The sequence below is a fragment of the Gymnodraco acuticeps genome, unplaced genomic scaffold, assembly GCF_902827175.1.
Source record: "Gymnodraco acuticeps unplaced genomic scaffold, fGymAcu1.1, whole genome shotgun sequence".
NCBI classification, from domain to species: Eukaryota; Metazoa; Chordata; class Actinopteri; order Perciformes; family Bathydraconidae; genus Gymnodraco; species Gymnodraco acuticeps.
Window position 1 is genome coordinate 25839 of NW_022991498.1, and position 27911 is coordinate 53749.

Below are 27911 nucleotides of genomic sequence, written 5' to 3' on the forward strand. Positions count from 1 at the left end.
CCCACTGTAGGTACATCACAGTGGCGAGCCGTGACTTTTATACCTACCTCGATGAACTACATCTCTGGTCTCGCAGAATACGCGTCACCAACACAAAGATGGCCGTCACGTTAACACATTTCACTACAAGTCTGGGCGTGTTGAGAGTCTGGGCGTGTTGAGAGTCTGGGCGTGTTGAGAGTCTGTGCATGTTGAGAGTCTGGGCGTGTTGAGAGTATGGGCGTGTTGAGAGTCTGAGCGTGTTGAGAGTCTGGGCGTGTTGAGAGTCTGGGCGTGTTGAGAGTATGGTCATGTTGAGAGTCTGGGTGTGTTGAGAGTCTGGGCGTGTTGAGAGTCTGGGCGTGTTGAGAGTCTGGGCATGTTGAGAGTCTGGGCGTGTTGAGAGTCTGGTCATGTTGAGAGTCTGGGCGTGTTGAGAGTATGGGCGTGTTGAGAGTCTGAGCGTGTTGAGAGTATGGTCATGTTGAGAGTCTGGGTGTGTTGAGAGTCTGGGCGTGTTGAGAGTCTGGAAGTGTTGAGAGTCTGGGCATGTTGAGAGTCTGGGCGTGTTGAGAGTCTGGTCATGTTGAGAGTCTGGGTGTGTTGAGAGTCTGGGCGTGTTGAGAGTCTGGGCGTGTTGAGAGTCTGGGCATGTTGAGAGTCTGGACGTGTTGAGAGTCTGGGCGTGTTGAGAGTCTGTGCATGTTGAGAGTCTGGGCGTGTTGAGAGTATGGGCGTGTTGAGAGTCTGAGCGTGTTGAGAGTCTGGGCGTGTTGAGAGTCTGGGCGTGTTGAGAGTATGGTCATGTTGAGAGTCTGGGTGTGTTGAGAGTCTGGGCGTGTTGAGAGTCTGGGCGTGTTGAGAGTCTGGGCATGTTGAGAGTCTGGGCGTGTTGAGAGTCTGGTCATGTTGAGAGTCTGGGCGTGTTGAGAGTCTGGGCGTGTTGAGAGTCTGGGCATGTTGAGAGTCTGGGCATTTTGTGACTCTGGGCATGTTGGGCATGTTGAGACTGAGTCTGGGCGTGTTGAGAGTCTGGGCATGTTGAGAGTCTGGGCGTGTTGAGAGTCTGGGCGTGTTGAGAGTCTGGGCGTGTTGAGAGTATGGTCATGTTGAGAGTCTGGGCGTGTTGAGAGTCTGGGCGTGTTGAGAGTCTGGGCGTGTTGAGAGTCTGGGCGTGTTGAGAGTCTGGGCGTGTTGGGCATGTTGAGACTGAGTGTGGGCATGTTGAGAGTCTGGGCGTGTTGAGAGTCTGGGCGTGTTGAGAGTCTGGGCGTGTTGGGCATGTTGAGACTGAGTGTGGGCATGTTGAGAGTCTGGGCGTGTTGAGAGTCTGGGCGTGTTGAGAGTCTGGGCGTGTTGAGAGTCTGGGCATGTTGAGACTCTGGTTATGTTGAGCATGTTGAGAGTCTGGGCGTGTTGAGAGTCTGGGCATGTTGAGAGTCTGGGCATGTTGAGACTCTCGGCATGTTGGGCATGTTGAGAGTCTGGGCATGTTGAGAGCCACAGAGCCTCATGAGAGCCGGAGTGAAACGCAGCGTGTGGAGACTCCCTCACAGCCCTTTCGGAGGGCTCTGTGGCTCGTCGCCACGACAACCATGACACATCTCGAGCATGTGCGCCCGCTCTCAGAGTGTTTCTCAGAGTGGCAGCGCGTGTGTCTGATGGACAGATGGATGAGCAGGCTGATCAGCAGAGGGTAGCCTACACCTTGCGCCGTTCTCAGCGCCTGTTTGTGCACTATAGAGAGCGCTCGATCCGCAGCCTCTGTCTACACAACGGCTGTCACACTGGCTGTGTGAGGCTGTGTCACAGGCGTATGTCTCCTCTGGGGTGGAGCCCCCGGAGAACATCAGTGCGCACTCCACCAGAGGAATTTCCTCCTCCACGGCGTTGCACGGAGGAATGTCAGTGGAAGACATTTGCACTGCTGCATCTTGGTCTTCCCCCTGTTCATTTACTCAATTGTATTTGAGGGATGTCTCCCTTTCCTCTCTGACGCACCCTGTACTGGGTGTCCTGTCAGAGTGAGTGACGTCAGGGATCCAGCTGGGCGCTCTCCTGCCTGTCTGACACGCAGAGAGCTGCTGTTCCCCCTCTTTTTGTCACTGGGCAAAGTGTGACCTTCGCCTCTACTTTCTCACAGCGGCAGGTTTGTATTGTTCCCAGCCTTCCTATTTATACCGGAAGGGAGCCCGAGGGTGGGGCCCACCTTGCGGGCGGGCGTGGACTACAAGTGTTTCAGTGCTGCGCGGGGGCGCAGGGGGATTACCCAATAGCGATAGCCTTAGAGGGCGACGCCAATACTCATAGATGCTGGAGTTACAGTAGGTAATCTGGCAATGTGTAACGTTAATGTCAGCTAGCTAACATTAGCTAACAAGGTACACTAACGTGTTTTGTTTTAGTAACTAGTTTTCTTGTTAAGAACTTCGTGGTCTCTGTGTATGCTGTGGATAACATTAGTGTTCACAAGAACAAGGTACACTCCCGTGTTTTGTTTTAGTTGCTCTTCAGATTGAAGCGGCCAGTTTTATATCGACTATACTGTATGTGTGATCTCCTTTTTCTCGTTGTGTCATTTGAGTTTATTTGCTGTGTGTAGATTCAAGGATTTTGGTTATCTTGTCAATTTGTTTGGTTATCTAGGCACAGCTGTGTGTGACTCCCTCTGGTACACTGGTATGTGTTTTCCTAATGTAGAGAGCATTGATTTAATTAATAAACTACACACTGAGTCTAGATCCTGACCATCCTTTTTTTTGTTGATCAAATGTTTTCATTATTAAGACCTGGTCTGCCAGCAGGATGCCCTCCACTTTCCATCCAGCGAAATACACAATGGAGCCCTCAAAGCGCTCCACCAACCCCGCCACCCTTTTAAACATGGCCTGATCAGGAAGCCCTGTTTCCATTCGGATGACATCATCTGGTAAACCTGCTGCTGAATATTTTGCCATTCTCTTACAATTATCCCCTGCCAGGTCTTCGGAACAACTGGACTGCATGCTGGAGGGTCCAGGTTCTGCATCTGAGGACTGCACGCTGGAGGGTCCAGGTTCGGCATCTGAGGACTGCACGCTGGAGGGTCCAGGTTCTGCATCTGAGGACTGCACGCTGGAGGGTCCAGGTTCGGCGTCTGAGGACTGCACGCTGGAGGGTCCAGGTTCGGCATCTGAGGACTGCACGCTGGAGGGTCCAGGTTCGGCATCTGAGGACTGCACGCTGGAGGGTCCAGGTTCGGCGTCTGAGGACTGCACGCTGGAGGGTCCAGGTTCGGCGTCTGAGGACTGCACGCTGGAGGGTCCAGGTTCGGCGTCTGAGGACTGCACGCTGGAGGGTCCAGGTTCGGCGTCTGAGGACTGCACGCTGGAGGGTTCGGGGTCAGTTTTTTCGAAATAAGGTCCCGTGGAGGCTCCCGGAAGGGGAGGGACTTCGCCTCTCTATAGCTGGCCCTCTGTGAATCTACAGAAGGACCAACAAGCTCTCCCGTCTTCACAGTAACTCGCAGACGGCATTTAACCCTTCACATTCCAACAGAAACTGAACAGGCAGATTCGATGGATTTATTTATTTGGCAATGTTATTTTAAATACATTTACGTCAAGTTATTTTGGTAAAACTAATGAAACATTTAACAACAACAAAAATATTGAAAAAAAATATTGAAATATTTTTTTTTTAATGTTTTCAAATATTATTTTTTAGAATATCTTAGGCCCTCACAGAGGGCCAGAGGGCCCTGACGGCTCGCCACTGGTACATCAGGTTTCATAGAGCCAAATATTTCAAGTGCTACTCAACTGGCTTTAGATAAGCCAGTCCTTTATTAGTATATAAGTGCTTTGTTAGTAGTTCTATCGCTCGAAGTGGAGTCGAAAGAGATGAGTTTTCAGTTTGCGCCAGAAGGTGTGCAAGCTTTCTGCTGTCCTGATGTCAATGGGGAGCTCATTCCACCATCTTGGAGCCAGGACAGCAAACCCACGTGTTTTTGCTGATGGGAACTTGGGTCCCCCTCGCAGCGAGGGTGCAGCGAGTCGTTTGGCTGATGCAGAGCGTAGTGCACGCGCTGGGGTGTACGGTTTAACCATGTCCTGGATGTACGAAGGGCCAGATCCATTCACAGCATGGTACGCAAGTACCAGTGTCTTGAAGTGGATTCTAGCAGTTACCGGAAGCCAGTGGAGGGAGCGGAGGAGCGGAGTGGTGTGGGAACATTTAGGAAGGTTGAAAACCAGACGAGCCGCTGCATTCTGGATGAGCTGCAGAGGTCGGATGGCACGTGCAGGTAGACCAGCCAGTTATTTTATAAATGCAAAGTAGGGTCTCCAGAACATAAAAGCTGCCGGATGATAACCTGCATGCGTTTGGACATTTACACAATTAGCATAAATTGCATTAATTAGCATTATAGTCTCTGTTGACAATTATAAAAATGGACTTGGTTGATCTGGACAATTTTGACAGTCCCCTGTAACCAGAGAGGCCAGAGGGTGGGCTGATTGTGACACATTTTGGGTCGATTTTGAAGTTAACGGGGACAGAATGCTTATCCATCCATCCATCCATCTTCTCCCGCTTATCCGTGGTCGGGTCGCGGGGGGTAGCAGTTCCAGCAGAGAGCCCCAAACTTTCTTTTCCCTGGCGACATCAACCAGCTCTGACTGGGGGATCCCAAGGCGCTCCCAGGCCAGCGAAGAGATATAATCCCTCCACCTGGTCCTAGGTCTACCCCTTGGTCTCTTCCCAGCTGGACGTGCCTGGAACACCTCCCTAGGGAGGCGCCCAGGTGGCATCCTAACTAGGTGCCCGAACCACCTCAACTGGCTCCTTTCGACGCGAAGGAGGAGCGGCTCAACTCCGAGTCCCTCCCTGATGACCGAACTTCTCACCTTATCCCTAAGGGAGACACCAGCCACCCTGCGGAGAAAAACCCATCTCGGCCGCTTGTATCCGCGATCTCGTTCTTTCGGTCATGACCCATCCTTCATGACCATAGGTGAGGGTAGGAACGAAAATGGCCCGGTAGACAGAGAGCTTTGCCTTCTGGCTCGGCTCCCTTTTCGTCACAACGGTGCGGTAAAGCGACTGCAGTACCGCTCCCGCTGCTCCGATTCTCCGGCCCATCTCACGCTCCATTGTTCCCTCACTCGAGAACAAGACCCCGAGATACTTGAACTCCTTCACTTGGGGTAAGGACTCATTCCCTACTTGAAGTGGACAGTCCATCGGTTTCCTGCTGAGAACCATGGCCTCAGATTTGGAGGTGCTGATCCTCATCCCAGCCGCTTCACACTCGGTTGCGAACCGATCCAGTGCGTGCCTTCAGAATGCTTATATAGTTTTAAAATAATTGTATAATTGTATAATAATAATAATAATCTTGTGCTCTCTATCCAATGATCACAACACTCCTCATGGTAATCATAATCAGAACATCCAGAGTCAAATTGCGCCACTTTCTGGTTAAGACTGACATTGTTTTATCCGGACTGGAGCCCAAAGCCATTTTGTAACTATTGTCTGCATATTTTAATTTATTGTTCCATTTGACAGAATCAGAAATCCTCAATGTGTCCCGCCACGGGGAAATGCACATGATTACAACAGCAGATAAAGTGAGGAAAGAAATAAAAAAAATGGCTAAGTATGCACACGTTATTAAAAACAAAATGACACAGGAAGCACCTGGTGGAGGGGGAGGGAGGAGGAGTGATGGGAGCTCCTGATTGGCTGGGAGGAGATCCCAGGATGATGTCACCAGAGTCAACTGTTGGGGGGACAACGAAAACATGACATCTATATAAATATATGTAACCAAGCTCTCCAGAGCAACTTAACATGAATGTTGGATTAAAATATGTTGATGTAATGCTTTTCTTTGATCAAGATAAGATTGAAATGCTGAATATCATAGAATTATTCCGTAGTTTTTTGTCTTGTTTGTCTTTGTAATGGTTTCCAGTGTGTATGTTCTTCTGTATGGAGCTAACTTCCTGCCATCACTCCACAAACAAACTAAACACGTTTTACAAATGCCTCATGATTCACTAACACACACAGCAAATACAAAACACCATCTACAAACTAATGCATTACGTTTTGCAAATAAAAAACGTCTGTCAGACAAACACATTACATTTTTCTAATAAATCATATTTAGGGTGAGGGTTAGCGTTTGTGTTTTGTATTTGCTAACCACACTGTGTTTGTTAGTGAACCATAAGGCATTTGTAAAACGTGTTTAGTTTGTGGAGTGATGGCAGGAAATGAGCTCCGTACTTCGAAAATAGTAGTAAAGCTTGAAATCAAGTTTAAATGAATACATGCGTGAAACCTGTCATCATCAGCTAAATAAAGAATCAAATGAATGAACAGAGGACAGGTGAGGCGTACGTGAGATGGAGCGGAGGTTCTGCTCCACGATGCCGACCTTCACCACCTGACACGCACACACACACACACACACACACACACACACACACACACACACACACACACACACACACACACACACACACACACACACACACACACACACACACACACACACACACACACACACACACACACACCACACACACACACACACACACAGTTTGGATTATGTTCTAAGATGTAAAAGGTTAATTCACAGTTCTGTAGTACTTGACATTTCCTCTTACCCCGATAAAAGGAACAAACTTCTGACAGTAGTCGTCGTCGGGGCTGAAGAACAAAATCAGATTCAATCAAACAAAAAGAAGAAATGTGAAATATGAACAAATCAAACAGTCTCTATCCTATCTGTCTCACTGTGATCCGTCTGATGTCCACTAGAGGCCGCTGTGGCTAACTCTGCACTCGTTTGGCATTCTAATTTCAGTAGATATTTCTTTCTTTGGCATGAAGTCAACAGTGTTACTTCTTGACAGACCCCTCACTGTGCAGCTGTAATGAAGGCGGGTCTGAGCTCTGGTTCTGACAGGCGGGCGGGTACCTCTTGTGTTTGCAGGTCAGCATGGCCTCTGATATGGGACACAGGTGAGAGACAGCCGCTCCGCTCAGGTACTGAGACACTCGCCCTGCGACACCCACAGGATCTGTCCAGCAGAGAGCACAGTTTAGACAGATGGTGCATTCAGGGCCTGTGTCATAGAGCATCATCATCCCAGCCTCCCTCAGCGTTTAACAAAAATGCTCCCAGCTCTGTTATTAAGGTTTCTATGACAGTCTTGAAAAGATAGGACCTCTCTAGGCATTGCCTTTGAGCACCAACTTGAAGACGCTTGCTGTCACATACTTACGTATATATAATACCTTGCTTTATATCTTGTTATTGTTCATTTGTAAATTCAAAATGTATTTTTTCTACTTTCTTGTTTATTTCTTGTCTTTTAATTTGTATTGTACAAATCTTTTTATGCTGCAACACAAACATTTCCCAAATTGGGATCAATAAACTACTTCTTATCTTACACTTTGTGTGGCTCTGTCTGACAGCTAAAAAGCTAAATCCAATGTCCGCCGACCAATCAGGTCAACCGAAGAGACTTCTCCATCTTCGTTATGATAGTTCTGGTCTGACATATAGAGTTCAGGATAGACTGCTGCGGCCCAAAACAAGCTTCTTATAGACTGCTGCGGCCCAAACAAGCTTCTTATAGACTGCTGCGGCCCAAACAAGCTTCTTATAGACTGCTGCGGCCCAAAACAAGCTTCTTATAGACTGCTGCGGCCCAAAACAAGCTTCTGATAGACTGCTGCGGCCCAAACAAGCTTCTTCTGGACTGCTGCGGCCCAAAACAAGCTTCTTATAGACTGCTGCGGCCCAAAACAAGCTTTTGATAGACTGCTGCGGCCCAAACAAGCTTCTTCTAGACTGCTGCGGCCCAAAACAAGCTTCTTATAGACTGCTGCGGCCCAAAACAAGCTTCTTATAGACTGCTGCGGCCCAAACAAGCTTCTTATAGACTGCTGCGGCCCAACACAAGCTTCTTATAGACTGCTGCGGCCCAAAACAAGCTTCTTATAGACTGCTGCGGCCCAAAACAAGCTTCTTATAGACTGCTGCGGCCCAACACAAGCTTCTTATAGACTGCTGCGGCCCAAAACAAGCTTCTTATAGACTGCTGCGGCCCAAACAAGGTTCTTATAGACTGCTGCGGCCCAAAACAAGCTTCTTATAGACTGCTGCGGCCCAAAACAAGCTTCTTATAGACTGCTACGGCCCGAAACAAGCTTCTTATAGACTGCTGCGGCCCAAAACAAGCTTCTTATAGACTGCTGCGGCCCAAACAAGCTTCTTATAGACTGCTGCGGCCCAAAACAAGCTTCTTATAGACTGCTGCGGCCCAAAACAAGCTTCTTCTAGACTGCTGCGGCCCAAAACAAGCTTCTTCTAGACTGCTGCGGCCCAAACAAGGTTCTTATAGACTGCTGCGGCCCAAAACAAGCTTCTTATAGACTGCTGCGGCCCAAAACAAGCTTCTTATAGACTGCTGCGGCCCAACACAAGCTTCTTCTCCATTTGATATCATTACAGCACTTTTCTGACTCGTAACCTGCGGAACACTCTGAGGGCTACAGGTCAGAGGTCAGAGGCGCTGCAGGTCAGAGGTCAGAGGCGCTGCAGGTCAGAGGTCAGAGGCGCTGCAGGTCAGAGGTCAGAGGCGCTGCAGGTCAGAGGTCAGAGGCGCTGCAGGTCAGAGGTCAGAGGCGCTGCAGGTCAGAGGCGCTGCAGGTCAGAGGCGCTGCAGGTCAGAGGCGCTGCAGGTCAGAGGTCAGAGGCGCTACAGGTCAGAGGTCAGAGGCGCTGCAGGTCAGAGGTCAGTCGTACCCAGAGCAGGAGACTCCACTCGTCCGAACAGATCCCTCCAGTCGGGATCCATGAACAGGCTGCTGAACCGGCTGTCCAGAGACGCCAGGAACTTAGCCAGAGGGTGAGCTCCTGGGGAGGGGGGAAGGTAAGGTAAGGTACGGTACGGTAAGGTAAAGTACGGTAAGGTATGGTAAGGTACGGTAAGGTACGGTAAGGTACGGTAAGGTACGGTAAGGTACGGTAAGGTATGGTAAGGTACGGTACGGTATGGTAAGGTACGGTACGGTATGGTAAGGTAAAGTACGGTAAGGTAAGGTAAAGTACGGTAAGGTATGGTAAGGTACGGTAAGGTACGGTAAGGTAAAGTACGGTAAGGTAAGGTAAAGTACGGTAAGGTATGGTAAGGTACGGTAAGGTACGGTAAGGTAAGGTAAGGTAAGGTAAAGTACGGTAAGGTAAAGTAAGGTAAGGTACGGTAAAGTAAGGTAAGGTAAGGTAAGGTAAGGTACGGTAAAGTAAGGTAAGGTAAGGTAAGGTAAGGTAAGGTACGGTAAGGTACGGTAAGGTATGGTAAGGTACGGTATGGTAAGGTAAAGTACGGTAAGGTAAGGTAAAGTACGGTAAGGTATGGTAAGGTACGGTAAGGTAAAGTACGGTAAGGTAAGGTAAAGTACGGTAAGGTATGGTAAGGTACGGTAAAGTACGGTAAGGTAAGGTAAGGTAAGGTAAAGTAAGGTAAGGTAAAGTAAGGTAAGGTAAGTAAGGTAAGGTAAGGTAAGGTAAGGTAAGTAAGGTAAGGTAAGGTAAGTAAGGTAAGGTAAAGTAAGGTAAGGTAAGGTAAGGTAAGGTAAGGTAAGGTAAAGTACGGTAAGGTAAAGTAAGGTAAGGTACGGTAAAGTAAGGTAAGGTAAGGTAAGGTAAGGTACGGTAAAGTAAGGTAAGGTAAGGTAAGGTAAGGTAAGGTAAGGTAAAGTACGGTAAGGTAAGGTAAGGTAAGGTAAAGTACGGTAAGGTAAAGTAAGGTAAGGTAAGGTAAGGTAAAGTAAGGTAAGGTATGGTAAAGTAAAGTAAGGTAAGGTATGGTACGGTAAGGTAAGGTACGGTAAGGTAAGGTAAGGTAAGGTAAGGTAAGGTAAGGTAAGGTAAGGTATAAGGTAAGGTAAGGTAAGGTAAGGTAAGGTAAGGTAAGGTAAGGTAAGGTAAGGTAAGGTAAAGTAAGGTAAGGTAAGGTAAGGTAAGGTAAGGTAAGGTAAGGTAAGGTAAGGTAAAGTAAGGTAAGGTAAGGTAAGGTAAGGTAAGGTAAAGTAAGGTAAGGTAAGGTAAGGTAAGGTAAGGTAAGGTAAAGTAAGGTATGGTATGGTAAGTAAAGTAAGGTAAGGTATGGTAAAGTAAGGTATGGTATGGTAAAGTAAGGTAAGGTATGGTAAGGTAAGGTAAGGTAAGGTACGGTAAGGTAAGGTAAGGTAAGGTAAGGTAAGGTACGGTAAAGTAAGGTAAGGTACGGTAAAGTAAGGTAAGGTACGGTAAGGTATGGTAAGGTACGCAGTGCTTGAATTGGAATGAAAAAGGTGCCAGTACTCTAAAATCAGCAACTTTTTCAAGTCAATTTTATATACACAGCCCACAAACAAGAATTTGGCTACTATAATGCTGGTGGGTTTGTCTCTTTACTACTGTATATTTTAGAAAGGTTCACTGTACTTAACATTTTTTATGATAGGCAGCGGATATGGCTAAAGCTCAGTAAGGTCAATATTAACTGAAAATATAGCAATCAAAGTCTAGATCTTCTGCTGAAGACACATGAAGCAGAGACCTTTCAGGTGAGAGCCCCTCTGGTGGTGTTCAACATTAATGACAAGGAAACAAAGCTCTGGTCAGAAGCATTTTTTATAAAAAGCTTTAACAAAATTAAGTATTTCTGTACATTTTGAATGAAATCTAACTTTCCAACTCAGAAAACGAAAAACGAAAAAGTGCCAAAAGTCTTCTCACATGGCTGAGCTGCTTTGCAATATACTTCACCACTGAAGAATACAAATATGTATAAAGTAAACTATGATGCAATCTAACTTTCCAACTCAGAAAAATGATAAAGAGCATGAACAAAGAACATGTAAAAAGAAATGCAAAATTTGCACAATATAAAATGAGAAACTGTAACTGCAAGTAACAAAGTCTGAGCCATGGTAAAGAGTTACATTGAACACCAAGCTGATCAGATAACTCCCTGGTTGGTCTGAAGTCCTTCTATCTCCAGGATCTGTACAAATCGGCACATTATGCCAAAAGTCTTCTCACTGGGTGAGCTGCTTTGCAATATACTTCACATTGTTAGAAAAGGCTCCAGAAGGCCTTGGGGACATCAGTATCAGGGGCTGGAGCTGGACAGGCTCTTTCATCAGCACTTCTCCTTCCCTTTGCCAGCCAGGACCTCACATACTGTTCCGGATTGAACTGTCCTAGTGATGGTCCATTACATTTAATGAAAACCAGGCTGGACAGTCGGCTGACAGAGAGAGCATTCCTTTTTGCAGTAAGGATATCGTTCATGCAGCTGAATGCCCGCTCACACTCACTAGTGGAGACAGCGATGGTTCGGACTGCTTTCAGTAGAGGCTCCATGGCAGCAGGTGTACGGGATGCCCTGGTTTCCTTGTATTCGCGAAAGCCCTGAACAGTCTCTCTTCTGTCCACTTTCAGCACTTCGCACAAACGTAGCACCTCTACGTCCCCATACTGTACGTCTAACTCCTCTTCAGGCCAACTTCCAGGATGGATAACTTTCATGTCCTGGATTAGCTGATTGTCCCGGGCCTCCCGGCCATGTAATGGGATTTCTCTTGTGCTGACATGAGAGGAGGTTGTGGAAGTCATTCTGTGTCTCAGATTCTCTACCATACTGCGGAAAAACTGACCTGCATGAATCTGTACAAGCCTGCCATTCTCACGCAGGGCAACACCCTTGAAGGACTTCTCAGCTAGAGCTGTATGAACTGTAGTCATGTGTGGGCCAGGCATGGTGACCATGGATTCAAAAACTCGTATTTCTCGAGTTAAGAGCCTATCTGCTGTAGGCAGTGTCATCTCTCTTTTTTGGAGTTGCCGAGAGAGGTCGCTGAGCTCTGTGAGCGCATCGTACATCAGTCCCAGATTGCTGACAAACGTTGCAGATGTGAGCACATCATCCAGGCCCTTGTACTTTGCTCTGTCTCTGGAATCCCTGCTCGTGTCGTTTGCAGCATTTGTGAAGTGATCATGAAGCACTCGGTAGTTTTCCCAGACTGCTCTGACGCTCCTTTCACTTGAAGCCACCCAGCGGATGGACAAAACACGCCCTATCACCAGGAGACGCTGTCCGACTGCTTGCGCACACTGCGCTAACTGCCTCCGATTTTTGGGGGAGGCATGGAACAAGGAATAGAGTTTGTCAAAAAAGATCTGGAAATGATTGAGCCCTGAGACCTCCTTGACCACATCCCCAACTGCCAGCTCTAGACGATGATTGGAGCAGTGCCACACAAACAGGCTTGGGAATTTACTACACAACTGGGTAGCAACGCCTGTTCTCTTCCCTAGCATGACTGAAGCCCCATCACATGCAAAAGAAACGAAACACTGACCTAAAAAGTCCTCGTTAAAATCTCTTCCAAGACACTCCATTAACGCCTTTGTGATGTCATCAGCCGTTGTTCCATCCAACTCGATCAGCTCCCAAAAAAACGTTTCGGGCTCAGCATCAGCTAATGCTGAGCGTAGACACACAACAAGCACCGTTTTACCACTAATAGTGGTAGATTCATCGACCAAAACACAGAGTTTTCTTTGCTTTTCTGTAATGTCTTTTGCCATTTTTTTCTTCAGCTCATGAGCTATGTGGTCGATGATTTCGCCACAGGTTTTATTGGAGTGCAAAACCCTGCCCACGTTCAGCCCATTCAGTTTCTGTACATTCAAATCAATTGGCATGTCTGTGAATGGCCGGCTATGTTTGCCAATTTTATATGCCGTTCGAAAAACTCTGATAGTGGTGTCTAATTCAGATTTATGCATAGACTGCACTTGATGTTGAATAGTTTCACATGAAGCAGATGTAAGGATGTCAGCAGCTTTTACATGGGCTTGTGATTCTTTATGTTCTTTGATTTTTTTTCTCAGGCTAGCTTGTTGTTTGCCCTTGTCAACACCGAAATGAGACACTGCACACTCACCCCATTCAGTTGACAGTTTCAGTCCTTGTCCAGTGTGTATTCCCAAAGATTTGACATCTCTGCATATCCGACATCCTAGCTTCTTATCTTTAAGAAGGAGCCATGCATTGGTCTTGCAAACATATTGCACCTGGTCCGTTGTCCAGCAGTCAGGTGCATCGCTTTGCCCGGTGTTGGTGGTGGCAGTTGCGCCAGCAGCAGCTAACGTTAGAGGCTCTGGAGGAGGCGGCGGAGCTAGTGCTAATGCTAATGCACTAGAACTTGGAGCAGGAGGATCAACCAAAGAAAGCTCCCCATCAGACACAATTTCCAACACAGGCACAGCATTCTCTGTATTTGAAGTTTCTTCCGGCGACAACCGCTGTCTTTTTGCACTTTTATTAATCCACGCTAACATTTTAGAAATGCTAATTTGTGACGTGACTTGCTTTCCTTCTCTCGGGGGCGTGCCTGCTCTGTTCTATCACTCTACATAGCCACCCACTGGGTGGGAGTTGCACTGCATAAACACAACACACGTGCATCTAGGTATGTAAATTGTAAAGCATTAAAACATGGTTTTACTAACAGTTTTCAGTATGTTGTTACTTCGGCATTATTATTATTATTATTATTTTGAAACGTGTATTACTATTAAATCACGGTCAAATAGGTTAATTTTGACATAGTCGTTTCCACCACAGTATTTACATGGAGAAGATAAGCCCCGCCCCCTCTCCAGCACGTTCTGTTAGAATGACAGGAGTAAACAGCTGACAGCCGCTGTGAAACTCCAGCGGTTAGAGCGATGAGAATGTCCGTTCGGCACCTCATGACGCATCTACTGAGTACCGGGCGGCTGTATATATATATATGGATGTATAATAAGAACGGCGGGAGAGTGTTGAGTACTGGCACGGTGCATGAGTACCGGAGTACCGCCAGCATGCCGGTACTGAGCAAGAAGTGCCGGTACTCCATGGGTCAGAACCAGAAGTGCCGGTACTGCGTACCGGTGAGTACCGGCCCAATTCCAGCACTGAAGGTACGGTAAGGTAAGGTACGGTAAGGTAAGGTAAGGTAAGGTAAGGTACGGTAAGGTAAGGTATGGTAAGGTACGGTAAGGTAAGGTACGGTAAAGTAAGGTAAGGTATGGTAAGGTACGGTAAGGTAAGGTACGGTAAAGTAAGGTAAGGTAAAGTAAGGTAAGGTATGGTAAGGTAAGGTACGGTAAAGTAAGGTAAGGTATGGTAAGGTAAGGTAAGGTATGGTAAGGTAAGGTATGGTAAGGTAAGGTACATTTATTTTCAGACACAAAGGCAATTCAAAGTGCTTTACATCATCATTAACACTTAACAAGAAGACAACAGAAAGGAACACAATAAATAAACATAATGGAATAACAGATTCATAAAAACCATGCATCAAAGAGATACAGAATATAGTTTAAACACAACATTGTAGAGACTAGGGGCCGGTCCAGAGACTAGGGGCAGGTCCAGAGACTAGGGGCAGGTCCAGAGACTAGGGGCCGGTCCAGAGACTAGGGGCCGGTCCAGAGACTAGGGGCAGGTCCAGAGACTAGGGGCAGGTCCAGAGACTAGGGGCCGGTCCAGAGACTAGGGGCCGGTCCAGAGACTAGGGGCAGGTCCAGAGACTAGGGGCAGGTCCAGAGACTAGGGGCAGGTCCAGAGACTAGGGGCCGGTCCAGAGACTAGGGGCAGGTCCAGAGACTAGGGGCAGGTCCAGAGACTAGGGGCAGGTCCAGAGACTAGGGGCCGGTCCAGAGACAAGGCTCAGGTCCGGAGACTAGGGGCAGGTCCAGAGACTAGGGGCAGGTCCAGAGACTAGGGGCAGGTCCAGAGACTAGGCTCAGGTCCAGAGACTAGGGGCCGGTCCAGAGACTAGGGGCAGGTCCAGAGACTAGGGTCCGGTCCAGAGACTAGGCTCGGGTCCAGAGACTAGGCTCAGGTCCAGAGACTAGGGGCCGGTCCTGAGACTACGGGCCAGTCCAGAGACTACGGGCCGGTCCAGAGACTACGGGCCGGGCCAGAGACTAGGGGCCGGTCCAGAGACTAGGGGCAGGTCCAGAGACTAGGGGCCGGTCCAGAGACTACGGGCCAGTCCAGAGACTACGGGCCGGTCCAGAGACTACGGGCCGGGCCAGAGACTAGGGGCCGGTCCAGAGACTAGGGGCCGGGCCAGAGACTAGGGGCCGGGCCAGAGACTAGGGGCCAGTCCAGAGACTAGGGGTCGGTCCTGAGACTACGGGCCAGTCCAGAGACTAGGGGTCGGTCCAGAGACGAGGGGTCGGTCCTGAGACTACGGGCCAGTCCAGAGACTAGGGGTCGGTCCAGAGATGAGGGGTCGGTCCTGAGACTAGGGGTCGGTCTAGAGACTAGGGGCACGTTGCTTGATCTTGCCACATTGAGAATTAACGGTCAAACTGTGTGGAAATCTCAAGTTAAGATCACTAACGATGCAAATAGCCGTACTAACTGAAATGCATATTGTTAGCTGTGTCTGTTAGCTGTGTCTGTTAGCTGTGTCTGTTAGCTGTGTCTGTTAGCTGTGTACATATGTAATTCAAAATAAGATATGAATACATCAGACCATTTAGGTGATAGGAAGTGTATAACATCTATACCAGGGGTCGGCAACGGGCGGACCGCGGTCCGGATCCGGACCCAGACGCCGACCTATACGGACCCGGAGCTATAATCAATACATTAATAGGGGTGGCGCCTCCCGCTTTTTTAATGCTGATTTGGGTGACTTGTGTAATTCGTGGAGAACCGAAGAGTTTTCGTTTTGGGGGTGGGGAGTCCGTCCGTCAGTCCGACTGACGGAAGACTTCTCACTTCAAAAAAGAAGAAGAAATCTAGACCGCAAAAATAATTAAACAAGCGAGTACCTGTTTTTCCTGGCCAAGGACAGGTTCCTTGAACACAACACGGGCGTAACGTGTCTTCACGTGGTATATGTCTCGTCTGAAAGGAGTGCTGACAGAGAGCACCGGAACGCCGCTCCAGCCCTTCAGATATTGCAGTAGGCTACCCATAAGGAGCCCACATGCCACAGTGTTTACGTGGCTGTGTCTTTAGTTGTAAGCACAGTGGCGATCTGTTGTTATTAGCATCTGGTTAGCTAGCTATGCTAACGAATTTAAAGAGCTTTTCTACAACCAGGTGGAAGAGAGTTCTCTCCTGAGAGGCTCAAATAACCTCAGCTCAGTGAGGTTAAGGCACACCTTGATATGATCGTTATAGTTATTAATGAGACTAAATGAAAAACAGGTATACAATACTATATGACAGTAACAAAAAAGTTGTTAAAAATAACAAGAACACAGTTTAAAAGGGGAGTGATTTGTAAAATATCCAAAAAGAAAAATATGCTTACAGTTCTGTTTCATATGGGTGTTGAGAGATGTTTCCATAGATCTCTTCATGTTGCTCTCAAAGTGCACCAGATTGATGCTTTTAACTTCAATATTTAATCTTCCCGGGGGAGCATGCCCCCGGACCCCCCTAGAGGAGGTTAGGTCCCCCCCCCCCCCACTTAAATCATGTTCACATGGATAGGATACTAAATACATTTGCACACATCTTGTGTCCATATCTTTCTGTTTTGGTGGTCATGCCACACCGTGCACGTGCATGCATGCCACACCGTGCACGTGCATGCATGCCACACCGTGCACGTGCATGCATGCCACACCGTGCGCATGCATGCATGCCACACCGTGCACGTGCATGCATGCCACACCGTGCACATGCCTGCATGCGTGAGTCATGGTGAGATATCTGGATTCAGAGGTTGCTTTTTCTTTGCACAGAATGAAAGAAAGGCCAAATTAATGGGCTGTGATTTTAGTTTAGTTTTAAGCAAAGGTTGAGTTCAATCATTTGTACGACCCTCGGAGGATGTTGTAAAAATGTAAAGGAAAAAGGTTCCCCACCCCTGCTGTAAATAATAATAAAAACCCTTGATTTATAACTTAACATCTCTGTCTCCTATTGATCTGAGTATATGATAAAGAATAGTTAATTGAAGCATTATAGCACAGGTCTTTGTCAGATAGTATTACGCTGTTTTTGTTCTGCTTCGAAGAGTTCTCTCTTTTTTCACCTACCTGTGTTTGCATCCCTGAAACCAATGAGCACCTGCATGTGTGTGAGAATGGCCCTGACTCCATGTCAACCCAGATTTACAAACTCCTGGCAGGACAATAAGCTCAATTCTCACACTGAATTTAAAAAAAGTAAGTGAGGGACTGCAATATAAGAGGGAAAGAAAGAGAAACTTTAAACTGTTCAATTGCTATGATGTAAAGACTGATATTGTTCTATAATCGTCTGAAACTGTTAAGTCATGATGTGAAACGGTTAACAAAGAAAAAGGGAAACTCAAGCTGCTGCTACACTTTATTTTATTTATCTAAAATTAAGCAATTTTAAGATGCACATATTTTCAAAAGCTATTTTATTTATTTTCTCTATTTTATTTGTAAATGCCGCCCGAGAGGAACATTACACATATCCACAGTATTTACTGTATATCTGTAGAGTTCAATGTTAATGGACAATAAGTATTCTTGTTTTTGAATTGTACTTTCTTTATTTGATTGGCAGTCAGTTGTTGATTACATGCAGACGTTGATAAAGCTACAGGTCACTTCAATATATATCACACTAATTCATAAAGCAACTTAGACATGTTGATGTTCCGGACCTTTGCATGGGGAGATTTTCTCTAACTGGACCTCGTTGAATATTAGTTGAATACCCCTGATCTATACGCTGTGAGCCCGCCTATACGTACCGATGGGGAGGATGAGGAAGCGGACGTAGTTCAGCCAATCAGGCGTCTTGCTGGCCATCTGCTCCACGAAGCAGCAGAGCACGGTGCTCAGGTAGGTCTGGTCTCCGGCCACCGCCACCTTCAGGGTGGGGGGGGGTGTGCGAGTTACAGTTACAGCTGAAACACACATGTACGTCACATCACAATATATTCATATAATACTCAAGATTCATCGGAGAACCTCTCCACGATTCAACTTCAGTGTATGTGTTTGCTTGATTTATTGAGTTGCAATGCTGCACTGATGCTGTCATGAGTCTGCATTTCATCACTTCCTGTCCACTGGTCTGGAGGTCAATGGTTTTCTGAATGTGTTTTTAGTTGTTTTCCTGAAATAAGGTCTCTGGTTAACACAAGCTGAAGAGATGTTAACGTTTTGTTTTACGAAATATAATACGTCAATAAATGCCCCACTGGTGAATTTAAAAATGGAGGTTAGTAACACGTGTCTAAATTAGATGACTAAACGCCATCACGCCCAACATTAGCCACCTATAGCTTAGCGGTGGTGACGTGAAGTCATGTGACCGTGCTGTAGTTCCTTTATAGCCCAACATTAGCCGCCTTTAGCTTAGCGGTGGTAACGTGAAGTCATGTGACCGTGCTGTAGTTCCTTTATAGCCCAACATTAGCCTCCTTTAGCTTAGCGGTGGTGACGTGAAGTCATGTGACTGTGCTGTAGTTCCTTTATAGCCCAACATTAGCCACCTTTAGCTTAGCGGTGGTGACGTGAAGTCATGTGACCGCGCTGTAGTTCCTTTATAGCCCAACATTAGCCACCTTTAGCTTAGCGGTGGTGACGTGAAGTCATGTGACCGCGCTGTAGTTCCTTTATAGCCCAACATTAGCCACCTTTAGCTTAGCGGTGGTGACGTGAAGTCACGTGACCGTGCTGTAGTTCCTTATAGTCCAACATTAGCCTCCTTTAGCTTAGCGGTGGTGACGTGAAGTCATGTGACCGTGCTGTAGTTCCTTTATAGCCCAACATTAGCCACCTTTAGCTTAGCGGTGGTGACATGAAGTCATGTGACCGTGCTGTAGTTCCTTTATAGCCCAACATTAGCCACCTTTAACTTAGCGGTGGTGACGTGAAGTCATGTGACCGCGCTGTAGTTCCTTTATAGCCCAACATTAGCCACCTATAGCTTAGCGGTGGTGACGTGAAGTCATGTGACCGTGCTGTAGTTCCTTTATAGCCCAACATTAGCCACCTTTAGCTTAGCGGTGGTGACGTGAAGTCATGTGACCGTGCTGTAGTTCCTTTATAGCTCAACATTAGCCACCTTTAGCTTAGCGGTGGTGACGTGAAGTCATGTGACCGTGCTGTTGTTCCTTTATAGCCCAACATTAGCCACCTTTAGCTTAGCGGTTGTGACGTGAAGTCATGTGACCGTGCTGTAGTTCCTTTATAGCCCAACATTAGCCACCTTTAGCTTAGCGGTTGTGACGTGAAGTCATGTGACCGTGCTGTTGTTCCTTTATAGCCCAACATTAGCCACCTTTAGCTTAGCGGTTGTGACGTGAAGTCATGTGACCGTGCTGTAGTTCCTTTATAGCCCAATTATTACATTGCATTTAGCTGACGCTTTTATCCAAAGCGACTTACAATAAGTACATTCGACCAGGAAGACACAACCTTGAAGAAAACAGAATCATAAAGTACATCAGGTTTCATAGAGCCAAACATTTCAAGTGCTACTCAACTGGCTTTAGGTAAGCCAGTCCTTTATTAGTATATAAGTGCTTTGTTAATAGTTCTATCGCTCGAAGTGGAGTCGAAAGAGATGAGTTTTCAGTCTGGAAGGTGTGTAAGCTTTCTGCTGTCCTGATGTCAATGGGGAGCTCATTCCACCATCTTGGAGCCAGGACAGCAAACCCACGTGTTTTTGCTGATGGGAACTTGGGTCCCCCTCGCAGCGAGGGTGCAGCGAGTCGTTTGGCTGATGCAGAGCGTAGTGCACGCGCTGGGGTGTACAGTTTAACCATGTCCTGGATGTAGGAAGGGCCAGATCCATTCGCAGCATGGTACGCAAGTACCAGTGTCTTGAAGTGGATTCTAGCAGTTATCGGAAGCCAGTGAAGGGAGCGGAGGAGCGGAGTGGTGTGGGAACATTTAGGAAGGTTGAAGACCAGACGAGCCGCTGCATTCTGGATGAGCTGCAGAGGTCGGATGGCTCATGCAGGTAGACCAGCCAGGAGGGAGTTGCAGTAGTCTAGGCGTGAGGTGACGAGAGCCTGGACCAGTACCTGAGTCGCTTTCTGGGTCAGCTGGGGACGTATCTTCCTGATGTTGTAAAGCGTGTATCTGCAGCAACGGGTTGTAGCAGCGATGTTTGCAGTGAAGGACAGGTTGTTATCTAGGGTCACACCCAGATTCCTTGCAGTCTGAGTCGGGGAAACAACAGAGGTGCCGATGTTGATTGTTAGGTCAAGATTGGGAGAATCTTTTCCCGGAAGGAAAAGCAGTTCAGTCTTGTCAAGGTTGAGCTTGAGGTGATGAGCAGACATCCACTGAGAGATGTCAGCTAGACAAGCAGAGAAACGCGTGCGACGACCTGGGTCTCTGAGTGGGGAAAGGACAGAATTAATTGGGTGTCGTCAGCGTAGCAGTGGTATGAAAAACCATAGGGGCTAATGACTGATCCGAGTTTGTGGGAGAAGAGGAGGGGGACCAAGAAAAGAGCCCTGAGGGACCCCTGTAGTTAATTGACAAGGGTCGGACTCGGACCCTCTCCAAGTTACCCTGTAGGTACGGTCTTTGAGGTATGAGGTGAGGAGGGAAAGTGCAGAGCCTGAAACTCCAAGTTCTTGGAGAGTGTGAAGGAGGATCTGATGGTTCACTGTGCCAGCTCTTTACTTCAGTGGTGTTAATATGGGAATAGTATTGAGTAACTTACAATCTCTGGATCCGGCTGAGGATGGCGCTGAAGGCGGCCTGAACGTCGGCGGCTGACAAGGTGCAGACGATCGGCTGATCGAAGAGAATCTCCGACAGATACTGAACACAGAGAGGGGACATCATGCATGTTCATTAAAATATCCATCACTCTCATCCCTGTCCAACCTCAGAGAAACATTACAACAACTGTGAACATTCATAAACACACCTCCGCCCCTCAAAGACTTGCATCCTTTGGTTACTAAAACCCTTTATGAACACACAGTTAGAAATACACTACATTTATACAGTTTTGTACATTTAACCTTTTTAGACTGTAAGTGTAAATATGCACATTGACATTGAAAGTTATCTCGTTGCACTGTCATCGCTACTACCTCTGCTTTTAACACTCTTATTTATTTATGTGTGTATATTTTTTTACTTCAGTGAGAGTTGCCAAAGAAATGTCGTTGTACTTTGTATGAAGACAATAAAGATATATTCTATTATATTCTATATCATACGATTATATTCTATAAAAATACTGATACAGATAACGAAATAATAGTTTTGTGTGTGAGATGTTCCTCTGATGCGATCAGACCTGCCCCTGCCAGTCGGAGGTGTTGATCAGGATGATGGAGTCGGGGATCCGCTCCTCAGAGAACAGGATGTGGTTCAGCTGATCCAGGACCGACTTCCTGGCAGCCTGAGGAGAAAAAGCCTGAGCGTTCAGGTCCCGATCTCCCTTTCTCTGGAACAACTTCCTGTCTTCATCAGGGAGGCAGACAGTGTGTTGAAGACTTTCCTTTTTAATAAAGCCTACAGGTTAGAGCTGGTTTCAGGTCACCTAATGGCTCTCCTCCTGAGCCTTACATTGTATGCTATTTGTTTTCTATTGTTTCTATTGTCTTATTGTTGTGTAGTATCTTGTTTTATTCTTTATGTATTTTATTTGTATTTCATCTTCTATTTTGTCTTTTAATTATCTTGTAATTGTATTTATCTTCTAACACTTTCATCTATGTGTGTTCAACTGTAAAGGCCACTGAGAAATAGCTGTGTTGTGATATTGGGCTATATAAATAAACTTTGATTTGAAAAAGATCACACAAAATAAAATGGCTGATTGTGGAAAACCTGTCCGTCTGTCTCACCTGTGGAGGAAGTATCCTGCAGTCCATGGAAGTCTCACTGTCCATGCTGCTGTGGTTCTGTCTGTCCTTCATGGAGGCTCCCCAAGAGTGGCGAGACAGCTGACATCGTGTCTTACTGAAAACAAACCAATATTACATCCCAGCAGCTTGTTGATACGTACAGGTAGCCTTGTGTGATAGTGTGTGTGTGTGTGTGTGTGTACCTTGTTGACATGTGTTTTGGGGGCTCAACCTCAACTTCCTGTGCAGAGAATAAGAAAAAGAGAGTGGGTTTCTGTGTGTGTCTGTGTGTCTGTGTGTGTGTGTATGTGTCTGGTAAACACTAACCACGGGGCCCGCCTCCTCTTCTCGGATCTCAGATGGTAATCGGGGCCCCTGAGTGGCAGGAATCTCCATTTCCTGTTAACCAGAGATGAGGAAGTACCCAGATACTTTACATCTCTACACATTATTCCGGCATCCAAAATATTTTCATTACATTCAGGTGAACATGTTATGGGTCAGTTTTACTCACAGTTTGTTGTTTCTGCGTCTGAATCTCACTCTGAGAGCTCGAATGAGAAACCCCGTCAAAGAAAGGCCTGCATGGTCAGAATCAGATGGATTAACACATTATCCATGAAACATCGGACACTTTATCATCAGAGACGTCCTGTTTATTTAAGCTCCTCTGGTCGTGATTAAGTGCTGCAGACTTTGGATTCTGCGTCATTCTGAAAAGAAGACCAAAAAAACAATACTACACAGTGCAAAAACCTTAAAAAACAACAATTTAAAACTGTTTTAACTGGATGCTACTTCACTTCTTTTTATAATACTGCTGCTTATTTTCCCTATATTTCCACACAAAGGCTAGAGGCACCAAACTTGGTAGTCATCAAAGAAGGGAGGACACCATCACACACCACCAAATTGCATGACTCTAGCACTCACCGTTCTCATAACCCTAATCCTAGCTATTTTCAAAGTGTCCTTGGGCAGGATACCTGACCACAAATGACTCTCTTAGTTTAATAGGTCTGTTTAAATAGCGCATCAGATAAATACTAAATAACATGGTGTTAAATGTTAAAACCAATCTAACACTCCCTCTTCGGGCGTTTTGGGCAGATCACCCTTTTATACTGTTTATCACCCCCTATAACCTGAGGAAAACCCCACATTCAATACAATGGAGGCCAATGGCAGCTATATCTAATGAAGCAGCTATAAAAGCCAAACTTGGTACACAATCAGCAATGGGAAGAGGACAACAATTCACACCAAATGTTACCACTCTACCATTTACTCTTCAGGAGTTATATGAGGGGCATACCCTTTTTGCTATAATGGATGTCAATGGCAGCTTCATCAAAGGAATAGGCTAGAAGCACCAAACTGGGTAGTCGTCAAAGATGGGAGTACACCATAACACACACCAAATTGCATGACTCTAGCACTCACCATTCTCATAACCCTAACCCTAATCCTAGCTATTTTCAAAGGGCCCTTGGCCACGATACCTGACCACAAATTACTCTCTAAGGTTTAATAAGTGTCATTAGGTGAACCTTCAGATAAATAATAAATAACATGTGTTGTTAAATGTTAAAACCAATCTAACTCTCACTGTTCGGGAGTTGTAAGTGGATCCCCCCTTTCTGTTTATCACCCTAACAACAACCCTCAATCAATCACAATGGAGGCCAATGGCAGCTATATCTAAACAAAGCGGCTACAATAGCCACACTTGGTGCCACATCAGCAATGTGAAGAGACAATAATGCACACTAAATTTGTACCACTCTACCATTTACCCTTTGTGAGTCTAAATGAGGGGCATACCCTTTTTGCTATAATGGCTGTCAATGGCAGCTTCATCAAAGGAATAGGTAGAAGCACCAAACTGGGTAGTCGTCAAAGATGGTGAGGACACGATAACCACACACCAAATTGCATGACTCTAGCACTCACCGTTTTCATAACCCTCAACCCTAATCCTAGCTATTTTTCAAAGTGTCCTTGGGCAGGATACCTGACCACAAATGACTCTCTTAGGTTTAATAGGTCTGTTTAAATAGAGCATCAGATAAATAATAAATAACATTGGTGTGTTAAATGTTAAACCAATCTAACACTCACTCTTCGGGCGTTTTGGGCAGATCACCCTTTTATACTGTTTATCACCCCTATAACCTGAGGAAACACCCCACATTCAATACAATGGAGGCCAATGGCAGCTATATCTAATGAAGCAGCTATAAAAGCCCAAACTTGGTACACATCAGCAATGGGAAGAGACAATCATCTCACCAAATGTTACCACTCTACCATTTACTCTTCAGGAGTTATATGAGGGGCATACCCTTTTTGCAATAATGGATGTCAATGGCAGCTTCATCAAAGGAATAGGCTAGAAGAAGCACCAAACTGGGTAGTCGTCAAAGGATGGGAGTACACCATAACACACACCAAATTGCATGACTCTAGCACTCACCATTCTCATAACCCTAACCCTAATCTAGCTATTTTCAAAGGGCCCTTGGCCACGATACCTGACCACAAATTACTCTCTAAGGTTTAATAAGTGTCATTAGGTGAACCTTCAGATAAATAATAAATAACATGTGTTGTTAATGTTTAAAACCAATCTAACACTCACTGTTCGGGAGTTGTAGGTGGATCCCCCCATTTCTGTTTATCACCCTAACAACAACCCTCAATCAATCACAATGGAGGCCAATGCAGCTATAATCTAAAAAAGCGGCTACAAATAGCCACACCTTGGTGCACATCAGCAATGTGAAGAGACCAATAATGCAGCACTAAATTGTACCACTCTACCAATTTACCCTTTGTGAGTTAATGAGGGGCATACCCTTTTTGCTATAATGGATGTCAATGGCAGTTTAATCAAAGGAATAGGCTAGAAGCACCAAACTGGGTAGTCGTCAAAGCATGGGAGGACACGATAACACACACCAAATTGCATGACTCTAGGCACTCACCGTTTTCATAACCCTAACCCTAATCCTAGCTATTTTCAAAGTGTCCTTGGGCAGGATTACCTGACCACAAATGACTCTCTTAGGTTTAATAGGTCTGTTTAAATAGAGCATCAGATAAATAATAAACAACATGGTGTTAAATGTTAAAACCAATCTAACACTCACCGCTCGGGAGTTTTGGGCGCATCACCCCTTTTATATTGTTTATCAACCCCTATACCCTGACAACAACCCACATTCAATTATAATGGATGTCAATGGCAGCTTATATCAAAGAAAGCAGCTACAAAAGCCAAAACTTGGTGCACATCAGCAATGGAGGAGACAATAATGCCACACCAAATTGTACTACTCTACCCTTAACCCATCTGGAGTTATATGAGGAATATTCCCCTTTTTGCTATAATGGGAGTCAATGGCATGTCAACCAAAAGAAGAGGCTTGAGGCGCCAAACTCAGTACACATCAAATAAGTGAAGACACCATCACACACACCACATTTCAATACGCTAGCCCTCACCGTTTACATAACCCTAGCTATTTTCAAAGTGTCGTTGGGCAAAATATTTAACCCGAAATTGGATGGACCTTCAGATAAATAATGAAAAGTTAAATGTTAAATAGCGTCTGCAGAAGGACCTGAGTTTGGGTTTTGGCGAGACCATGATGATGTCGCTGTCGTCGAGCTCCGGTCCGCTGTCACTCGGGTCGTAACCCTGCAGACTGTCGTACAGCTGGTCCAGGTCTTCTGCCGCCTCCGGACCCCCCCCCACCGGGTCTGAGTCAAGAACCTGCAGCGGGTCAACAACATCGAGATTTAACATTGATATTCATATATTAACAGTCTTTTATTTAAAGAAAACTCATGTGCAATGCCTTGTTTACATGCTGCTGTGACAACAAATGTCTCAATAGAAAACAAAATGTAGTTATAATCAAATAAGCCACTATTTCAGGACATCAACAGCTCAGTCGATTAATAAATTAGCGTCTATAAACATTTAAGAAATGTTCACATTTATTTTAACTAATTTCGAGTCTTTTTAATGTATTTGAAATTATTCTGCATTAGATAATTTTAAGATTAATACTACATAGTTTGATATCTCTATTGTTAATATTGTTAATTTGTATTTATTGGGTTTCAATCTTTTTCACTGAATCAGTTCTCCTGAATCAGTTATTTTCAAATCTCTTAAAGGATTTTGGTTTCAGGAGGAGGAATATTTTGAATTGTTGTTATGTCTTTAGTGCTCAGTGCAAACCTCGTCTGGGACCTTGAATCTCCTCAGCAGAGACACAAACCTCTGTTTGAAGATCGATTGCTGAAAGAAAGGAAGCAGAAAAGTGAGACACAGTGTTACACGAGAACTAATTATAAGTGGTAGTTTATACAAATCCACCCATTCTGTTTCTCTGTGAATGATCAGCTCTGATTGGTCCACACCTGAGTCAGGGACGTTGTTCTGACCAGTTTCTTGCGAGAATTCTTCAACTTTCCCTGGAAATCCTCATCATCATCATACAGGTCCTGAGGTTTGATAAGAAACAGAATAACAGACAAGCTCAACATATTTCTGCGGGCTTGATTGCCTTTTCAGAAAGGGTTCGGCCTGAGGACGCACATTTTGAACATTTTGTTAACATGCTAAATATTCGTACGTTATTATTTCAAAAATAAAGGAATCTCTTAAAGGTGAAGATTTGTATCGATGTTTCAACTTCAGCTGCCAATCACCTGAGGGGGGACTGCGTCGTCACTTCCTTCCTGTTCGGAGGAGAAGCTGTCGTCATCGTCCTCAGAGTAGTTCTCCATGTAAGGAGAGTGATCTGCACAATAAGCGATAGTACACAATATCACAGTTCAAAGAGACCTTTTACTTCTTCACAAACACATGACTAGTCTAGTTTAAAGAGTCCTCTCCTGCTGATGTTCAGGTGTATATCAGTATGTAGTGTCTCTACTTTAAAGAGTCCTCTCCTGCTGATGTTCAGGTGTATATCAGTATGTAGTGTCTCTACTTTAAAGAGTCCTCTCCTGCTGATGTTCGGTGTATATCAGTATGTAGTGTCTCTACTTTAAAGAGTCCTCTCCTGCTGGTGTTCAGGTGTATATCAGTATGTAGTGTCTCTACTTAAAGAGTCCTCTCCTGCTGATGTTCAGGTGTATATCAGTATGTAGTGTCTCTACTTAAAGAGTCCTCTCCTGCTGATGTTCAGGTGTATATCAGTATGTAGTGTCTCTACTTTAAAGAGTCCTCTCCTGCTGATGTTCAGGTGTATATCAGTATGTAGTGTCTCTACTTTAAAGAGTCCTCTCTGCTGATGTTCAGGTGTATATCAGTATGTAGTGTCTCTACTTTAAAGAGTCCTCTCCGCTGATGTTCAGGTGTATATCAGTATGTAGTGTCTCTAATTTAAAGAGTCCTCTCCTGCTGATGTTCAGGTGTATCAGTATGTAGTGTCTCTACTTTAAAGAGTCCTTCCTGTGATGTTCAGGTGTATATCAGTATGTAGTGTCTCTACTTTAAAGAGTCCTCTCCTTGATGTTCAGTGTATATCAGTATGTAGTGTCTCTACTTTAAAGAGTCCTCCCTCTGATGTTCAGGTGTATATCAGTATGTAGTGTCTTACTTTAAAGAGTCCTCCTGCTGATGTTCAGGTGTATATCAGTATGTAGTGTCTCTACTTTAAAGAGTCCTCTCCTGCTGATGTTCAGGTGTATATCAGTATGTAGTGTCTCTACTTTAAAGAGTCCTCTCCTGCTGATGTTCAGGTGTATATCAGATGTAGTGTCTCTAACTTTAAAGAGTCCTCCTGCTGATGTTCAGGTGATATCAGTATGTAGTGTCTACTTAAAGAGTCCTCCGCTGATGTTCAGGTGTATATCAGTATGTAGTGTCTCTACTTTAAAGAGTCCTCTCCTGCTGATGTTCAGGTGATATCAGTATGTAGTGTCTCTACTTTAAAGAGTCCTCTTGCTGATGTTCAGGTGTATATCAGTATGTAGTGTCTCTACTTTAAAGAGTCCTCTCCTGCTGATGTTCAGGTGTATAT

The 27911-nt window shown here is 45.6% G+C and overlaps 1 protein-coding gene across 1 annotated transcript in view; it reads right to left on the minus strand.

The window, feature by feature from the left end:
* The window catches only part of LOC117533154 (phosphofurin acidic cluster sorting protein 1-like), a gene marked incomplete at its 5' end in the record, with an annotated part of 31630 nt that extends 4946 nt beyond the window's left edge, over nucleotides 1-26684 (minus strand). The window contains 17 exon segments of the mRNA XM_034196794.1: nucleotides 5665-5746; nucleotides 6373-6418; nucleotides 6642-6684; nucleotides 6956-7058; nucleotides 8795-8905; nucleotides 17791-17923; nucleotides 17925-17946; nucleotides 20727-20827; nucleotides 21315-21419; nucleotides 21868-21982; nucleotides 22071-22108; nucleotides 22195-22266; nucleotides 22382-22448; nucleotides 25494-25645; nucleotides 26120-26179; nucleotides 26302-26385; nucleotides 26593-26684. Of these exon segments, the coding sequence (XP_034052685.1) occupies nucleotides 5665-5746; nucleotides 6373-6418; nucleotides 6642-6684; nucleotides 6956-7058; nucleotides 8795-8905; nucleotides 17791-17923; nucleotides 17925-17946; nucleotides 20727-20827; nucleotides 21315-21419; nucleotides 21868-21982; nucleotides 22071-22108; nucleotides 22195-22266; nucleotides 22382-22448; nucleotides 25494-25645; nucleotides 26120-26179; nucleotides 26302-26385; nucleotides 26593-26684 (1426 nt within the window).
* Nucleotides 26685-27911: the final 1227 nt, after the last annotated feature.